The sequence below is a fragment of the Sarcophilus harrisii genome, chromosome 1 (assembly GCF_902635505.1).
Source record: "Sarcophilus harrisii chromosome 1, mSarHar1.11, whole genome shotgun sequence".
Lineage (NCBI taxonomy): Eukaryota > Metazoa > Chordata > Mammalia > Dasyuromorphia > Dasyuridae > Sarcophilus > Sarcophilus harrisii.
This window is the reverse complement of record NC_045426.1, coordinates 315,565,870-315,584,672: the sequence shown is the minus strand read 5'-3', so window position 1 is coordinate 315,584,672 and position 18,803 is coordinate 315,565,870. Positions and strand designations below refer to the sequence as shown.

The 18,803-nt window shown below is 36.5% G+C and overlaps 1 protein-coding gene across 6 annotated transcripts in view; it reads left to right on the top strand.

Annotated features, from left to right (window-relative positions):
* Positions 1-18,803, top strand: part of LOC100918706 (phospholipid-transporting ATPase FetA-like) — a 148,011-nt gene that overhangs the window by 63,439 nt on the left and 65,769 nt on the right. For all 6 annotated transcript variants that reach the window (XM_031945384.1, XM_031945382.1, XM_031945379.1 and 3 more), the window contains 5 exons: positions 5,392-5,464; positions 5,943-6,013; positions 7,098-7,180; positions 7,784-7,942; positions 11,154-11,242. In XM_031945384.1, coding sequence (XP_031801244.1) covers positions 5,392-5,464; positions 5,943-6,013; positions 7,098-7,180; positions 7,784-7,942; positions 11,154-11,242 — 475 coding nt within the window. The remainder of the gene's footprint in view (positions 1-5,391; positions 5,465-5,942; positions 6,014-7,097; positions 7,181-7,783; positions 7,943-11,153; positions 11,243-18,803) is intronic.

The following is an 18,803-nucleotide window of genomic DNA, read 5'->3' as shown; positions in this document are numbered from 1 at the left end:
GGGGTGGAGAGGGGGGAGAGAGAAAGAGTGTGTGTGTGTGTGTGTGTGTGTGTGTGTGTGTGTGTGTGTGTCTGTCTATGTTTGAGTGGTATCAGAGAGCCACCAAACTACTGGGCAGGAGGGTTTTATGTATAAAATGAATCAAGATGTGCCTTTGGTATGATTGGTAGAGTGAGTTATTTATTTCTAATGCAATAAACTTCAGAAGGTCCACAGAGCTCTAACATTGCTACTTTATTAGGACATACATGATGGGATCTAATCTTGGCAATAAAGAGCTTATCTGACTTCTTGAATGAGCTTTATCACCTCTAAAACTCCCTAAACATGACCTTGAAGGAAAGGACAGGGCCCCCACCCATGGGGTTCAGTCTTCTGACATTTGGTCCTCTCTGAAAATGAAGGGTGGGCAACAACATGTTGTCAATTGTGATAGCACTCTTATGCAGAGAAGTAAATTACATCAAACACTTCAGTGCTCCTTGTGGGGAGATAATGGGCAGTAACCACATCAGAGAAAAAGGGTCAAATATATGTACCACATTCTAAAATGCAACAGCTAAAGATGTTGCATTGTTGTATTCTAAGGATTCCTATAGCAGAAAAATTAATCTGATGAGCACCACTTAGAGATAGTAGGATCTCTGAGTAAAGGCATCAGAAGAGCCCAACAACAGACAGGTTCTGCAGTGTAATGTTATGTTTGATTTTCTGAAGGTCTTTGGACCAGCCTTTGTTTCAGCAGAGTAATCACCATGAGAATAGCCAGGAATAAAGTCGAAATTCTTTAATATCTGCTTCACAATCTAGTTTCCTTGCCTGGGGCCCAGGCTAGTTATCTGAAGGTCCTCCAGAATGTCTTGGTTTCTGTGGGGGAGGCAGGAGGACCACCACCACAGTCTTTGTCTTGAAGTCTATCATCTATCTCAGTCCAAGAGCTTGTGCTTTAGTCTCCAGCCCTCTGTCTTCTCTGAGTCTGCCTCTAAGCCCTCTCCAAATCTTTCTCTGAGCCCTTCTGAGTCTCTCTCTGGCTGAGTTTGTCCCAGTTTATATGCAGTATACTGAGTATAAGCCAATCATTATATCACTAGGGAACCTATTTGTTGTAAGATTAATTCAATCATACTGAATTAGAGAACTATTAATCACCATGCTAAACTAGATAACCATTATCTTATCAATTCCAGAGTTAGCACCTTGTAAGAATCCTTGTTTTAAGTACAGAGTTCTGGCCCATTACACTGCAGGAGAGTAACTGCAGTTATCAAGAAGACTAGACAACCTTGAGATATAGAAGGTGGGTGAAGAACTATTAGCCACAAATTGGTCACTGTTAAAATAGTACATAAAGGATATCATGAACCTCCACAGCTGTCAAGAGTGATTACTCAGTGGATGCCCATCAGTTGGAGAATGGCTGGATAAATTGTGGCATATGAATGTTATGGAATATTATTGTTCTATAAGAAACGATCACCAGGATGATTTCGGAAAAGCTTGGAGAGACTTACATGAACTGGTGCTAAGTGAAATGAGGAGAACCAGGAGAGCATTGTACATGGCAACGAAAAAATTATACGAGGATCAATTCTGATGGACATGGCTCTTGTCAACAATGAGTGATTCAAACCAGTTCCAGTGGTCTTGTGATGAAGAGAACCATCTGCACCCAGAGAGAGGACTGTGGAACTGAGTGTAGACCATAACATGGTATTTTTACCTTTTTTGTTTTTGTTTGCTTGCTTGCCTTTTTTTGTTTTCATTTTTTCCCTTTTGATCTGGTTTTTCTTGTCCAACATGATATATGTGAAAATATATTTAGAAGAATTGCATATGTTTAACCTATATTGGATTCTAGGGGAATCTGTCTGGGGGAGGGGTGAGGGGAAAGGAAAGAGAAACATTTGAAAACCAAGGTTTTGCAAAGGTGGATGTTGAAAACTATTTTTACATGTATTTTGAAAAATAAAAGGCTATTATCATTTTTAAAAAGAGAGAGAGATTACTCAGGGGCAACTAAGTAGTGTAGAGGATAAAGTACCAGCCTTGGAGTCAGGAGGAACTGAGTTCAAATCCAGCTTCATACATTTGACACCTACCAGTTGTGACCCTGGGCAAGTCACTTAACCCTAATTGCTTCATCCTCCACCCCAAAAAAGAGAACAGTGTCTTAATGGGTGAATCTTACTTATATGACTGATGCTGAGTAAAGTGAGAAGAACCAGGAAAACATTGTACATGCAACAGCAAGATTGTGTGATGATCAAGTATGACAGACTTGGTTCTTCTCAGCAATGCAGTGATCCAAGGCAGTTCCAATAAACTTTGGATAGAAAATGTAATGTGCATGTAGAGAGAACTCTATCAAACCTGAATGGGGATTGAAGTAAAAAAAAAAAGGAGTTAACTTTTTATTTATTTTTTTTTCTTTCTCACGGTTTTCCCCTTTTTTTCTGATTTTTCTTTCCCAACATGATTCATATGGAAATATGTAAAAAACGAATGTACATGTACAACCTAATTTTAAAAAAATATATACAAGAAAAAGGAAAAAATTATTACTCATCATGACTGTCAACACAATCTCCTCACTCAACACATTAATTGCATATCCTATATGCACAACCTATATTATATGTTCTATGGAGAAGACAAATGATGAAGTTGTCTTTGCCTTTGAGAAACAGAGTCTAGATAGGGAGATACATAAAACAGCAATTAATATATAAACAAATTATATGGCATAGTAAGTGGCATAAGAATTCAGAAGGGAGGGATATTAATGATATTTGGATTAACAAAAGGGGGAAAAAAAGCTTCATGGAGGAGTTAGAAGTCCAACTAGGTCTTCAGTATTTGGATAAATGCAGCAGAAAGACAAAGTGTTGTGGAAAGGGATATTCCAAATGAACAGTAACAACAAAAAGACCAGCAGTGAATTTAATACATCTGGCTTGAGATAGTGACAAGCCTGACCAGAGTGCAGGGAGCATGTTAGGGAGTTGTGAAAGATGAGAAAGTGAGGTCAGATTGTCAAGGGCCTTGAAAAATCAAGCTGAGGAGCTTACCTGTGAAATCATTGCAGTATTCCCATGAAGTCTCTTGTATTTTGCTAAGCTGACTGTAGCTATCACACATTCCTTTGGGGAATTCTCAAAATTCCTAGTGGGAAATAAAATGAAATAGGTGTCAATCTTTTTCCCCTATCAACAACTTGTATTATAAACATGTAGAGTCATTGAACAAGAGAGTCCCATCACCACTAACCTACCCCAACAATTCAGCCTACTCCCAGAGCTTAGTTCAATCATTTGTTTCTGTCCTTCCCTTCCCCTTTGGCCACTCTTGGAAAAGACATTAGGAGGGGAAACCTCAGATCAAGGGGCAGGTTTGGTAAGGGAGCTTAGTTGTTACTCCAGAGTTTCCTTCTCTGGAACAGATAGAAACATGCCCTAGTTTTTATATTGACAAATCAGTAGAGCAAATGGGACAGCCTGTAACCAAGAAAAGAGTACCAAAATCGGAAACAAAAATGTTTAAATGTCTTATTTTACTGACACTTTTTCAGCTTCATGTAGAACCCAAACTTCTGAGTCTCAGAAGTTAGAATAAGGAGATTATATTTCTTCCCCTTTACTTTTATTGATAAAAGGTATAGCAAACAATTTTTGCGTGGCTGGCAAATATAAAAATTGAAAAAGAATTAATTTAAGACATATCTTCAGATTTCATTCCCTTGAGTCCAGAGGCTGCCTTTGGTGTTTTTAGGAAGGAATGTCTGAAAAGAGAGACCCAACTGGCTCTTCTCAGAAGAGGCATACATGGTACTGTGACAATCTAACAACTGCTGGAGGAGCCCTTTCCTTTCATATATAGCAGTATATGTGTATATTATGTCCATATGTAAGTAATGAGGTTGCTCTTAGTTTAAAAGTGAGCATTATTTTCTACTCACAGGCCTTCAGTTATCTTTGCCAGTACAAATCTGCATGGTAAACTAATGGCTAATTGCCTATATTTGCAAAGTGCTTTTTCAGTCATTAAGGTATATAGCATTCTTCCTTAAGCCTTTCCTTAGGTAAGAGGGTTTATTAACCTTGCTTAGTAACAAAGAAGTTGAGGCACAAAATGAGGAAGAGGTCTCATTGTCAGACTACTTATTTGGGGAAAGGTGGGAGGATGACTATGGAAATTTGAACCAGTTATTTTAGAAAAATAAACATGATGTGAAATTCAATATTCACTAAATCCCCATTAGAGTATGTTGGTTGCTGGAATCTCTTTAAGGGAGCTGTTTCCTCTCTTTGGTGTCAGAGATAGAAAGAGTGTTAGATTTAGGCTTAGAAGATCTAGGTTTGAGCACTAACCCCAGCATATACAATCAGTGATTGAGGACAAGCTACTGTATGTACATCAACATCTTCATCTATAAAATAAGGATAATAATATCCAAGGATTGTTGTTATCAAATAGCTGATCACAGTGTCAGGAGACTTAAGCAGAAACCAGTACAAGAGAAATAGATATACATGTGGAACCCAGAGTTCCCAGTCCTTATAGAAGTTTGCATATGTGTGACAGTACAACAAAAAGGGGAGGAGAAAACAGAAAGGAGCATGGCATGGGAGGGCAAATGTGCAAAAAAGGTGGGAAAAGGACAAAACTCCTTCAGAAGGGGAGGAGCAAGGTAATGCCAAAAGCTACATTTTTTCTCTTTTTGAAACTGGATCATGACAACATTTGGGGTCGTGTAACAGAATGTGAGGAGCAAAAACAAATAGGTAACAGTAAAAGGTATCAATTATTACAACAAAATTTAATTCTTGATTTGTATATTTATTTTATATACCCCAGATTGTATAAATGTTTGTCAGGCAAAAAGAGGTCGAGTGGGAAAAGTTTAAGAAGCCCTATGAAGATAATAAGAGCATCCACTCATCCGCAAAGGACTCCAACTGCACAAGCATTTTCCTGGCCTGGCCCAGACTGACTGGTGCTTGCCTGTCTTGCCTGCTAAGAACACATAGGGATCCAGCTTGGGGTGGAAACAACAAATTATGTCAGCCATGGGAGGAAAGATTTGGGGTTCATTCTTGACACATTCAGGTCCTCCTACATGCTCTGGGTTCAGTGCTACTGGAAAATATAGCAACTCAAAAAGAAAAGTTCAGGGCACCCCTTAATAGTCCTTAACATTGTGAAAAAAAGTACTTTGTAATCCACAGTATAAATGTGAGTCATCAGAATTCCACTAGAATTTTGAGTCCATTCCTACAGCTAGGACTCTACTCTAGGACAATCCCTGTCCTACTTCAAGCATTATTAGCTTCTTGATCTCCAGCTGGCCCAAATGGCCCAAGAGCAGCCATTTAAAGAGTTGTTCTCCTACAGGATAAAGGAAGAAAAGTGGATGAACATCAAAGTGGGGGATATAATAAAACTACAAAATAACGACTCTGTCACAGTGAGTACCTTATTTACCTATAGCTAGTATCTTTTGACCTCAATGGGTTCTGCAGCTGTTTATGTCAGTCACCCCTGCTTATAGCAGCCTTGGCAGGGATTAATGCACACACCCTCTGAGGAAGCTTGGCTTCTCATTTCATGCCATAGCTTTAACCCAAGAATGAGTTTTTAAATGGGGAAGGAGAGGCAGGGAAATAACTTTTAGAGAGAATTTGGGTTGAATCTGTGAGGGCAAAGTCCCAGTCTTAGAAATCCATTAACGTCTATCAAGTCTCTGAATCGCAACTACTATCTCTGTCATAGTGTCATTTCAAAAACGTATCTTTTCTCTCATTAATGCTATTGGTAACTTCATACAGGGTTGTCGTGAGAATTAAATAAAAACCAATATATAAGGATATTGTGAAAATCTATACACATGTGAAGGCTTGTTCTAGTTAGCATTATTACTTATCTTTAATCTTTTCTAACTTCAGGCTGATGTGCTGTTACTCTCCAGCAGTGAACCCTGTAGTCTGACCTACATAGAAACTGCAGAGTTAGATGGGTAAGTATTCCGGCCTACGGATAGACTAGGTTAACAAAGCCAACAGTGTATAAGTAATTCCCACAGGTGTATGTGCTTGACATGTGTCAAGAAAAAGTTGTTCTTCATTAGGAAAAATTTGGTAATACTAGAGAACAAACAGGTTGTACTTCTAGGTACCCTGGGCAAGAGAATTGTGCAAACTATTCATGCTTCAGGTAGGGGATGGACTGAATGGCCTCTTCTTTACATAGGTAGGATCTTGTACTCTCCTAATATGGCCTTGAAGAACCATGGCCACCTCCACCCCAAGAGGTATCATCACAGCAGGATTTTTTTTGAAGGGTAGGCAAAATATTTTGGAAAGTTTCACAGAGCTTAGGTATAAAAGTTTTTAAAATTCTGATCAAACTATTTCCCCAGTCTTCTTTGTGTCAGATATTATAAAGCATCTTTAGTTTTTACTTCTATCCCCATTCCTTTATTTAATTGCCTATTAATCACTGAGCAAGTGTCTTTAAGGATTTGTGTGAAGAATATGTGTACAGGAGTTTCAGCCCTTGAATGTGCTGTACTGAGGAACTCTAGCTGTTTTATAGGAACCATGCTGCCTATTTTTAAGCCTCATCTCCAGGGTTCTCTTTACGGGTTCTTTATTATCTCTAGTATATCTATCTCAGTTTGAACTTGAGAACATATAGAGAGGAGCTTATTAATGTAGTTATAACTTCAGGATCAATACTTAATCTCAGGAAAGAGCCGAGTTGTGGTTTTCTTTGAACAGAGGAGCATGACCCAATTCCATTTTGAATATAGTATATTTTTTGAAACCCCTGTAGATGGACATAAGTATATGTATGTGTGCTGCTTTTAGTTCCTTCGTATACATACACACATATGCACATTTATACATACATATGCACATGAATGGACAATAGTTTATATATGCAATTTGACATATAATCTACGTGTTAAATATTTATTATTAATATAATTATGTACATTCACATATACATGTATATATTTATTTGTGTGTGTGTGTATATATATATATATATATATATATACATATACATATATATATATATGTTTAATATTACTCCAGGGAAACCAACTTGAAAGTAAGGCAAGCCCTGACTGTTACCAGCAACCTAGGAGACAACCTAGAGAAACTCAACACTTTTAAAGGTAAGGTAGAATTAGGTTGCTTTTGGAAAGTTTCAGACTACTTCATTTCACATTTAGATCTTTTATATATTGGTAAAATTACGTTCCTTGAAAAGTTTGTCATTCAATTTTTTCTCTGTATGTGTGATCAATGCCAAGTGCAAAATTTATTCCCTCTGATGTCCAGAAAATATTGCATGACTCTAAAGGAATAAGGGATTGTATGTACCCAAAAATGTGATGAGAAGTGTTAGCGGAGAGGTGGAAAATGCTCACATTTTGTTATTTAGTAATTTTTAGTAATTTCTGACTCTTAATGATCCCTTCTCAAGTTTTCTTTGCAAAGATATTAAAGTGATTTGCCATTTCCTTTTATAGATGAGGAAACTGAAATAAATAAGGGTTAAGGGCTTGTCAGGGATCACACAGTTAATATGTATCTGAGGTCATATTTGAACTCAGGACTTTCTAACCTCCATGTCTGGCACCCTATTCACTGTGCCACCTAACTGCCCCCAGTATACTTATTTCTGTACTGCCTATAGGTTTAATCTCTATATCTCAAGATATATGTATTATTTCCTCCCCAAGTTACAGCTCTCTCATTCCTTTCTCTTTCTTCAGGTGAAGTCAGGTGTGAGCCTCCCAATAACAAACTAGATGAATTCAAAGGGATATTGATCTACGAAAATGAAAAGTATCCCTTGGACAATGAGAAGATGTTGCTAAGAGGCTGCACCATCCGGAACACAGACTGGTGCTATGGCCTTGTGATTTATGCTGGTAAATTTCACTATGTCTTTTCCAAAGCTGTAGCCTACAGGATACTATTAAAATGTGGCAAATTTTGTCAGTATTATTTTCTTTAAATGGCAAAAACAGAACACATACTATTCATGTATATATACTTGTACATATACCAGGATATCATCTATGTGGGTGGTCTGAAATTTCTAGTGACTTAAAAAAAATCCTCCAGCGTTCTAGCTATCTGCATTAGTCATTTTGTGTTGAGCCTATGGGCCACACATTAATTTTTTCAACTATTCTTAAATATGTAAGAAAAAGTAAACATATTGAAAAAGCATATAAAGAAAGAGGATTTTCAGTTATAAGATAGGGGGAAGAACACATCTTTGTGACTCATTCATATGGAGAGTACATACACAGAGAATGTGTCCATGCAGAGTATTTAACTAGAGATAATACATACCCCACAAGTGTTTACCAGAAATGATAAAGAAAGAGAATATAGAGAATATCAAGAGAGGATATTACATTGATATTAGTTAGACATTATAGTCTATTCTTTGGCAGATATGTGATCACATTGATTTGGATCATCCAAATATGGAGATCATGGTGCATCTATACCTCCCTATCTTGTTTGTATATTGACCATGTCTTCCCTTAAATCTACTGTAGGGGTCCACTCAACATTTTAAAGATTTGTCTCTAATTCTTGATATTTCATAGACACCAATAGAATATGTGAGCTCTCTATTAGTTATCTTTTGATGTTGCCTATTTTTTCAAGTTTACAGCTCTAATAAGATTCCTTTATGTAACTTCTGTGAAATTTTTTATTTTTATTATGTTTCAGCTCTTCTAAACTTCATGTGTTTTTCCTTGCCCACTGAGTGATCTTTAACTTCGCTTCTTTGGAAATTATCACATTTATTGCCTCTCAGCCTTACATCACTGGAAGAAGATTGGTATTTTTTTTTTAAAATGGGCACTTGCTTCCCAAGAGAAACTTGAGGTCATCAAAAGAATTCCATTTTCCCAAAAACAATTCTACCTTCTTTTCAGTTTTGGGCCCAACTAATTATTGTCTATTATCCATCCTGCTGTATATTATAAGGGGAAGGAATATATCTAAAACATGCTACTATAATAGTACCCTCTTCCAAGCAGAAGCAGGGATTTTTCCCAGGCCATTCTCCCAGGTAGAAAAAGGGAAGTGACCCTTTTGTTCTCCTCAGTGCTTAATGTTAATGGGCTGAGTGTTGACTTCAGCTGGATAATGGGACAACTATTCTTGTCCCTTCCTTCACACAGTGTGAACAAAAGTTAAAGTTTCATGAGACAGCATGAGACAGAGGAAGACTCTTTATGCCTTTCAAAGAATCTTAGTTTTAGAGACTTATGTGGTCCAATACTCTTAAGATCCCACCAGTTGAAAAGGAAAGTAAAGAGACTCAGTAAGACAGTCACAATCTAGTTCAAAAACTTGGGAGTACTTTCCTAGTTGAATCTTGGTCTGCAGGACCTTGTCTCCAAGGTCCCTATCCAAAAGCCAAAAAGGTGTGAAATAAAACATATTCCCAACCCCCCAAATCTCATTAATCAAGTAGTAATAAGGCAGAAGCAGCCTCACTGGTGTTACCAAGTCAGTTTCTGCATCTCACTCTCATTTGACTCTATGGTTTCTAGGGTATGGGAAACTCTATATAGAGCCCCAGCAGGCTCAAATTTCAAGAAAGGAAAATGAACTTTTAATGAAGCTTTTGCAAAAAGAATAACCTCCTTTAGCAGATGATGTGTTCTTATTTTTGGCTGAAAAATATTACTATTGTATTAATATAACAGAGTTCCTATCTCTTGTTGTATAGCATGACATCTAAATTACGTCTTTCCTGAAAGGGGCTGATAGAAGGTACTCATCTCTAAAGACTCTTTTTGGGAAATTGCCTCCTTCACACACTTAGCCACATTTCTATTGCAATGTTATATCTTCAGGCTAATACTTGAATGAAAAGAACAATACTGCATGGTAGAAATTTTGTTTTCTTTGTGTTCACCCCAATATCTTTTCAGGGTTGATCATCCACCTTTGTGGTTTGCCTTTTACCCAATCCTCCCCCATAGTCCCCAGAAGCTGTAGTATGTACAGTGACTATCCCTAGTAAACTTTCTGAGCAGATGGACTTCACCAAATTGAGGATAACCTCAATTGGTGAGTTAGGGAATGTCTGCCCCAAGCACACGAAGACTCTCCCTAGCAGAGCGGGCAGATGAGAACGTCTGCCAAAGTGATACCTGAAGTAGGAACTGCAGAAGGCTTAGAGCTTGGTCAGGTTCAGAAACTCTCAAGATCATTCATTGTAGCCAGGACTATCATCAGTTGTGTTTATGTTCGTCCTGCCACTGACTTCAGTGGTTCAGGAAGAGAGTGAAGCTGACCACTTCTCTGACTCACAAATCCAAATAATGCAAAAGTTAAAACATTACCTGGGATATTATTGGTCCTCTTCAAAAAAAAAGGACAAACAATTCACAGAACTGATGATCAAGAGAAGTAATCGTCAAATAGTGAAAGGTCAAATAAATCACCTTCTTTTCAGATTTTTTTTACTTTGAGATTCCCATACTGACTCTCCCAACTAGAATCCTGGTGCTGGTGGTTGGTTTTCAGAGCTATTTATTAACCATGAAGAGCTCTCTGCTAAGATGATCCTCACCCCAGAGGTCTTCAGTCTTTCATCTGTATTCTTTGCAAGCTCTTGCTATCAGTTTCCACATTCTTCCCCTCCACAAGAATGCTCCCAATCCATTTCTTCATTTATTGTGGGAAAGCTGTCTCGCTGGTTCAGAATTTACACACTGAATTGGCCATATAGTGGAGGATTCTTCCCAAAAGCTTGTGATTCCTACTGTTGGAAAATTCTGTTACAAAAAAATGATCAGCTCTTTTATAGGTGTCTGTCTGTGGAAAACACAAGGTTCTCAGAGCTCAAGAAAGGAATAGGTATGAAGTTTCTATAAATATTGGTTGTTCAGTTGTCTTCATGATCCCATGATTCCATAGCATGTTAAGTCAGTCTGTCCTCTACTATCTAAAGACCGAGTAGATACTAAATTTAGAAATGTGGCTTTCATAGTGTGTGTTGTAGACAAAGATTTTTCCCCAGGGCCATGTCTTCTTACACTGCTTTTGCTTGATTCTGAATAAAACTGGTCATTCCCCAAAATACATCTGTGTTTAACCTAGGTCATGACACCAAATTAATGCAAAACAGTGGAAAGACCATCTTTAAACGGACAAACATAGATCATCTCATGAATGTCCTTGTGTTCTGGGTAAGTCAAAGAATTTTCTCTTCCCTCCTATACAAGTGGGCAGACTTTGTATAGAAGTAACTAATGTTTCCACTGTGTGTGTGTGTGTGTGTGTGTGTAGTGTGTGTATGTATGTTCATAAAGGAAGGAAGGAGCACATTATAAAGTTTAAAGTGCTATGTAAAGTGTTAACGTTAAAGTCATCTTAAACTTAGCTCTCAGAATTTTATGAGAATCAAATTAGATAATATTTATAAAATACTTAGCACAGTTCTTGGCACATAGTAAGAACTATATAAATACTTATTCCTTTCCCATTCCCTATGCCCTTGGCATATGCCAGGTATTGTGCTAATAAGTACTTTACAAAGATTACCTCATTTGAACTTCCCTGAGAGCTAAGTTTAAGAAAACCTTAAAGTTAATACATTTATAAAATATTTTAAAATTTATAATGTTCTATATTCACAAAATCCTTTTAAGGTAAATAGTACAAGTATTATTGTTTTCATTTTATAACAAGGTCCCAATTAATGTTAGTGAAGTGTGATCTTATATAAAGGGCCATACTATTTGAATTTGTACTAATTAAAGTTATACATACATGTAAAATAGGGTCATTTATTCTAACCCATTGGAAATATTGAATGGAAACTTTTTAAATAATTATTTAATTTGATAAGAAATATGTATTTCTTATTCTAGTTTATCACAAAATAATAAAATAGTTATAGAAAGAAAAGTTTAAAAACTAAAAAAAAACCCACGACGTTATCTAAAGATAAAACCTATATCAACAATACGACGGAAATGTCATCATTGCCACTTATATTATGTTAGTAGCATAATCTGAACTTTCTTCTTTTCCTAAATCTTAATATGTGTTGATACAGAGCTTTATTCATTTTTTCATAAATTTGCATATTTGCATTCTGACATATAAGCCAAGCATAGTTGGATGACCTTGAACATTATCTAAAATTATAATGCACTAAATGCAATAGTGTCATGCTTGTAATATATTTCAGTAACTAGGGTAAAAGGACTTGAAAACCAGTCTTCCAAAGCTGCTTTAGTAACCTATGATTTCTTATTTTACTGATTAAGAACTGGAAGTGTTTAGCCTCTCAGAAACCAAGGATTTCAAGACCAATAAAAATTAAGGATTTTAATTTAAAACTGAGTTTTCTATCATCTCCCAATAAAATTGTTAGACAATCCATAGACACTAAATCCAGGTCCAATTTTTTTTCTTCTTAGAAAGATAAGTTATAGGAAGCATCTTTTTTTTTTAGAATAAGCCTGTCTATTTTACATTAAAATTTTTTATTACTTTATCTTCTTCAGTTATTTTCTTCAAAACATCAGGATGCTGTCCACCCTTACCTTCACTGGCCACTTCTTTGATGATTTTTACATTCAATTGAATTAACTGTAAAATGTATTATTTTAGTTGTTATATTTTTTTTGTTTCAGACTTTTCTCTTCTTCCCCCACCCACCAGACTGACCATATATATTGGGACACTAATATATTGCTAGTGGAACTGTGAAATGATCCAGGCATATATTGGAGAGTGAACTGGAATTATGCCCAAAGAGTTATAAAACAGTGAATATGTGTCCCAAATTTTCCACATCCTCTTCAACATTTGTCATTTTCCCTTTCTATCATTTTAGCTAACTTGATGAGTATGAGATTATATCTTAGTTGTTTTAATTTTCATTTCTCTAATCAATAATGATTTGGAGCATTTTTAATATGACTATATCTTTGATTTCTTTATACCAAAACTGTCTGTTCATATCCTTTGACCACTTATCAATTAGGGAACAATTCATATTCTTATAAACTTGACACAGTTCATTAGATATTTAAGTTATGAAACCTTTACTCAAGAAAATGTCTATAAATTTTTTTTCTCAACTTTCTGCTTTCCTGCTAATCTCAGCTACATTGGTTTTAGTTATATAGACATTTTTTAGTTTAATGTAATCAAAATTATCCATTTTACACTTCACAAAGCTCTCTATAATCTTGTTTATTCACAAATTCTTCTATTTGTAAGTCTAATAGATAATATATTCTATATGTTCTTCTATTTTATATTAGTTCCCTTTATATCTAGGTCATGTATCCATTTTGATCTGATGGTATAAGATCTTGTCTGTACTAGTTTCTGCCAGATTGTTTTCTAGTTTTCTTAACAATTTTTAAACCAGGTAGTGAATTCTTATGCCAGAAGCTTAAATCTTTAGATTTCTCAAACACAAAATTACAAATTTATCTAATCTGCTCTGCTGATCTACCTTTTTTCTTAGTTAGTACCAGATAGTTTAATAATTAAATGCCTTATTTCTCTAATTGTTGTAAAAGTATGTTTATGTAGTTCCTGAATTTATCTTAACAGATAAACTTCCAGGTATTTTATGCTGTCTACAGTTATTTTGCATTGGAATCTACAGTTATTTCTTCTTGCAGGGTTTTGTTTGTGATATATAAATATGCTGATGATTTATGTAGATTTATTTTATATACTGCTATTTTGTTAAAATTAGTTCAACTTTAGTTGAATCTCTAGGATTTTCCAAGTATATCATCATATCATCTATAAAAAGAGATAATTTTATTATCTCATTGCTCATTCTGATTCCTTCCATTTCTTTTTCTTCTCTTATTTTTATTACTAGTATTTCCAATACACTATTGACTAATACTGTTGATAATGAGCATCTTTGCTTCACTCTTGCAAATAATGCTTGCCGATGGTTTTAGGTAGATGCTTCTTATCATTTTAAGGAAAAATCCATTTATACATATACTTTCAAGTGTTTTGATAGAAATAAGCGTTATATTTTCTTAAAAGTTTTTTCCTCTATCTGTTGATCTAATATTTTTGTTATTGATATGATCAATAATGTTAATAGTTTTCCTTATGTTAGACCAACCCTGCATTCCTGTTATAAATCCCACTTAGTCACAATGCAGAGTCTTTATTGACATACTTAGCTAGTTTTTATTTAGGATTTTTGGATCCATATGTATTAGTGAAATTGGTCTATAATTTTCTTTCTCTGTTTTGTTCTCTCTGGTGTAGGTACCAATACCATATTTGTTTCATAAAAGGAGTTTGATAGGACTTCTTTGCCTGTTATTCCAAATAAATTATTTAATATTGAAATTAGTTGATCTTTAAATATTGTTAGAATTTACTTATAAATCCATCTGGTTCTAAAGCTTTTATCTTAGGAAGTTCATTTATGGTCTGTTCAATTTCTTTTTCTAAAATAGTTTTTAATAAGAGGCTTTTATTTCTAAAATACATGCAAAGATAGTTTTTAACATTTACCCCTTGCAAAACCTTGTTCCACATTTTTCTCTCTCCCTTCCCATCACCCTCTCCCCTATTCAGCAAGCCTTTTCCTCTCCATTTCTACTAGTACTACTACTACTACCATTACTACCACCACCATCATTACTACCCCAGTTTAAGCCCTTATCATTTTATTCATCCACATCCAGAGAGAGAACTATGAAGACTGAATGTGGATCAAAGCATAGTATTTTCATCTTTTTATTGTTTGTTTGCTTGTTATTTTTTCTTATAGTTTTTTTTTTCTTTTGATCTGATTTTTTCTTTTTGCTCAGCATGACAAATATGGGAATATCTTTAGAAAAGTTGCACATGTTTAACCTGTATCATCGGGTTGTTTGCTTTCTTGGGAAAGAGGGAAGAGGGAGGAAAGGGAGAACATTTTGGAACCCAGGGTTCTAAGAAAACTATCTTTGCATGTATTTGGAAAAATAAAATATCATTAAAAAAGAAAAATCAGATCAAAAGAAAAACAAGCAAACAAACAACAACAACAAAAAGATGAGAACAGGGCAGCTAGAGGACACAGTGGATAGAGTTCCAGCCCTGAAGTCAGGAGGTCCTAAGTTCAAATCTAGCCTCAGACACTTAACACTTAAGTGGCTCTGTGACCTTGGGCAGGTTACTTAATTCCAGTTGTCTCAGGAAAAAAAAAGGAGAAAATACCATGTTATGATGCACATTCAGTCCTCACAGTCCTCCCTCTGGATGCAGATGGCTCTCTCTATCCCAAGTCTATTGAAATTGGCCTGAATCACCTAACTGTTGAAAACAGCCAAGTCCATGAGGGTTGATCATCCCATAATCTTGTTGTTTCTGTGTATAGTGTTCTCTTGGTTCTGCTCACTTCACTTAGTTCATATAAGCATGACATAAATTTTGAGTTTAGTCGTTTTCAGTTTCAACCTTGAGAAATAACAAGGTATAGATCTTCTGCTGTCTACTTCCACAAGCAAACCAGGCATTTTTCAAAGTGATAGGATATGTTTATTTTCTGTCTTAAGTCACAGTAGGGGATATAAGCCAAGGAGGGCTGTCCTGAAGGTCTTCCACCACGACCTCAGCCCCACCTTTTGCTATGACCTCAGTTCAGCCCCTTCATCCTGGAGTTGTTGACTTTGCCAGCTTGCAATTAGGGCAGACCAAGCTCCCCTAGGTAGCAAATACTGCCACTATTTAGTGAAATGTTTGTGTATTTTTAACCATTTAACATGTAAAAATAATGCTACCTTTTTCATTAGGTTTCATTCTGTTTATTATGTCACTAACAAAGTTTGTGAGTTTTGCCTCAACGCCACCTTTCCTATAAGTCCTATATTTTGAAAATCCATTATTTTTCATAGCTTTATAATTTTTCGGAATGCACATATGTTATACTAATGGCAGAACTAATAGGTTATTATTATCCTGATAGTATAGATGAGGAAACAGACTTGACCAGGGTTAAATAACCTAGGAAGAGTTTGAGATGGAATTTGAACTCAGATCTTCCTGATTTAGTAACATTGAAAAAGTTTTGACATGATATGCAGTGTTTCACACCTGTAGATTGCTCCCTTAGCAGAGGAATGGGAGCAACATTATTCCTGTCTCTGCCCTTGCTCAGCAGAAGCAAGCATTCTTGAAATCCTGCGCAACTTTAATCATTTCTTGAGAGTACAAGGAAAGCCATCATTTCCATATCCCCAAGTGACCAAAGGCATTGACCCAATTGCTTGAGCAAAGACGTCACATAATAACACATATAATTGACTGCTGGCTGATGTTGCTTTCATGTTAAGAGGGTTTTGTCTAAAACCATGTATTGCATTTCTGTGGCATTTGTGTACCTATTGTAATTCACTGAATTTGGGGTTCTCTAATGACCCTTGCAGTAATAGACAATGTTTTCTTGTTGTGGCCATCTTTTAAGAGCTCATGGCATATTACCCCTTTGATCTCAGAGGCAAGATGAATGAGGTGGGAACTCGCAGGATGTGAAAAGAGCTCCAGTTTATTATGCCAGACAGCCTTGTTGATATACATTTTTGCAAGCATGATCAGCATGTGGACAGTAGGCAATCCCCAATCACCATTCAGAGAAGCAGCTCATGGGCTTTGAATATGCATGGTGTTTGCCGCCAATGGGAGAAGAGCCAATCCAGGAATTCAACAGCTTGCTCACAGGCGAAAGGCCCTGTCCAGGCTTCCCTGCTCATGTAGCCAATGGCTGTGACCCTCTGTCTCACACCTGTTCCCATGATGTCCCATGTATCACTTGACAGGAAGAACTTGCTGAACTCTAACAGTTGAGGTTGAAAGGCAAATGTGGCATAATGGGTACATTTCTGACCTCAGAGTCAGGAAGAGAAGAGCTCAAGCCCAACCTGTGATACATACCTGGCTGTGTAGCTCTTGGGAATCACTTAATCTCTCTGTGCTTTCAGCAAACTCACAGAGATTCTAAGTTGCAGAAGAGTTGCTGATCTGCTTTGATAGAGGGAATTTCCTCCTCAAGGATCCAGACAAAAACACTGGGGAGCAGCATGAGAGTTGAAGTAGCAGGGAAGAAAAGCATTGAAGGATTGAAATCTGGGAGGGAATTTAGAGCTTAATTCCCCAATTTTGCATATGAGGAGACCAATAGCCAATCAATGTATATAGCTTACTATCTTGAGGATTGTGTCCAATTCGAGATGTCACACCTTAAGAGAGACTGAAAAACTGAAAGAGGGAGATTGCAAGGATCTGGAATTATTTCATGTAAGGAACAGGTAAAGGAGATATCTGACTTGGAAATTTGTGATGACCGCATATTTTAAAATCAGCCGGAGTCAGGAATTCAGGTTAAGGGAAAATCTTCGATCTTTATTCTCAGTAGAGGTGAAGAAGGATCGGAGGTGAAAGGGAGATCAGAGGTGAAGGGGGGTTCACGATCGCAATGTGTGCAGCTGAGTCAAGAAGCCAGCCAGACCAGAAGCCAGCCAGCTTTCTTCCCCCCGCCCTCCGCCTCTCTCTCTGCCCCTCTGCTTCCACCCACCAAAGTCGTCATTTCCTATATAACATATCAGGACTTGCACAAAGAGTGGGCAGGGGCCATTCTTTCTCCAAGCATATATATTAATAAAGTATGGTTCAATTACTATTTAGCTTCATGTGCTTGAGACCTCAGTGCATCAACTCGAGCTTCAGCCCACTACAGAAATTAAGAAATTTGGTAGGACAAGAGATAACCATAGTAGCCATTTTCAAATATCTGAAGTGGAATGTCAAGTCAAGTGGAATGTTAAATGGAAAAGAGATTAGACATTCAATCTAGGATTCTTTACTTGGATGTATGCTCGTATCTCAATTTTAGAATCTAAAATGCATATCGTTATCTTCATACCAGTTCCTCTTTCTAGATCTATTAATGGTATCACAAATTTCCTTTTCACCAAAGTGTGAAATATTCAGGTTGTCTCTAACTTCCTCTACATGCAGTCAGTTGCCAAATTCTATCAGTCATTTTTACTCCTTCCACACTATATAAGGTCCTCATTACTCTTCCCCTGAGCTGTTTCTATAACCTCTTAACTGGTTTCCCCACACCCAGTTTTTCTAATCCATCCTACACAATATTGCCAATTTAATTTTCCTGATGTATGGCTCTGACCACATCAGTTTTCTGCTCAAAAAAAAAAAAAAAAAAAAAAAAACAACCCTCCTATTGTTCCACATTTCTCACCAAACATCTTTTAGACTCTTTGGCGTGGCATTTCTGGATGCTCCATAATTTATGTCCAATTTATGTTTTCAACCTTATGTCATACTATTGTTCTTTGTGGATGCTTTTACAATTAAACTGAACTACTTGCTGTTCCCTAAACTTTTATCCCTCCTGCCTCCACATTGTTACTCATGCTGTCCCCCATGCTTGGAATGCATTCCCAAATAATATGCATATTGAAATCTTTCTCTTCTTTTAAGACCTGATTCAGATACCGTTTCTTCTGTGAAATATTCTTTTGACAGCTCAAGTTATATTGAACTAGAACACTAAAACCACAAAATCAAAATGCCAACATACCCACGGTCTCCTAAAGCTTATATGATTAGCCTCTTTCACCAGCTGTAACCCAGGACTCACCTTGCTGATGTTTCTTCACTGCTACTGCCTTCCCTCTGGACTGGGTTTTTCAACCATGCAGGTTTGCCTCTGGGAGAAAATGCTAAAGAGGCTGGAAGAAA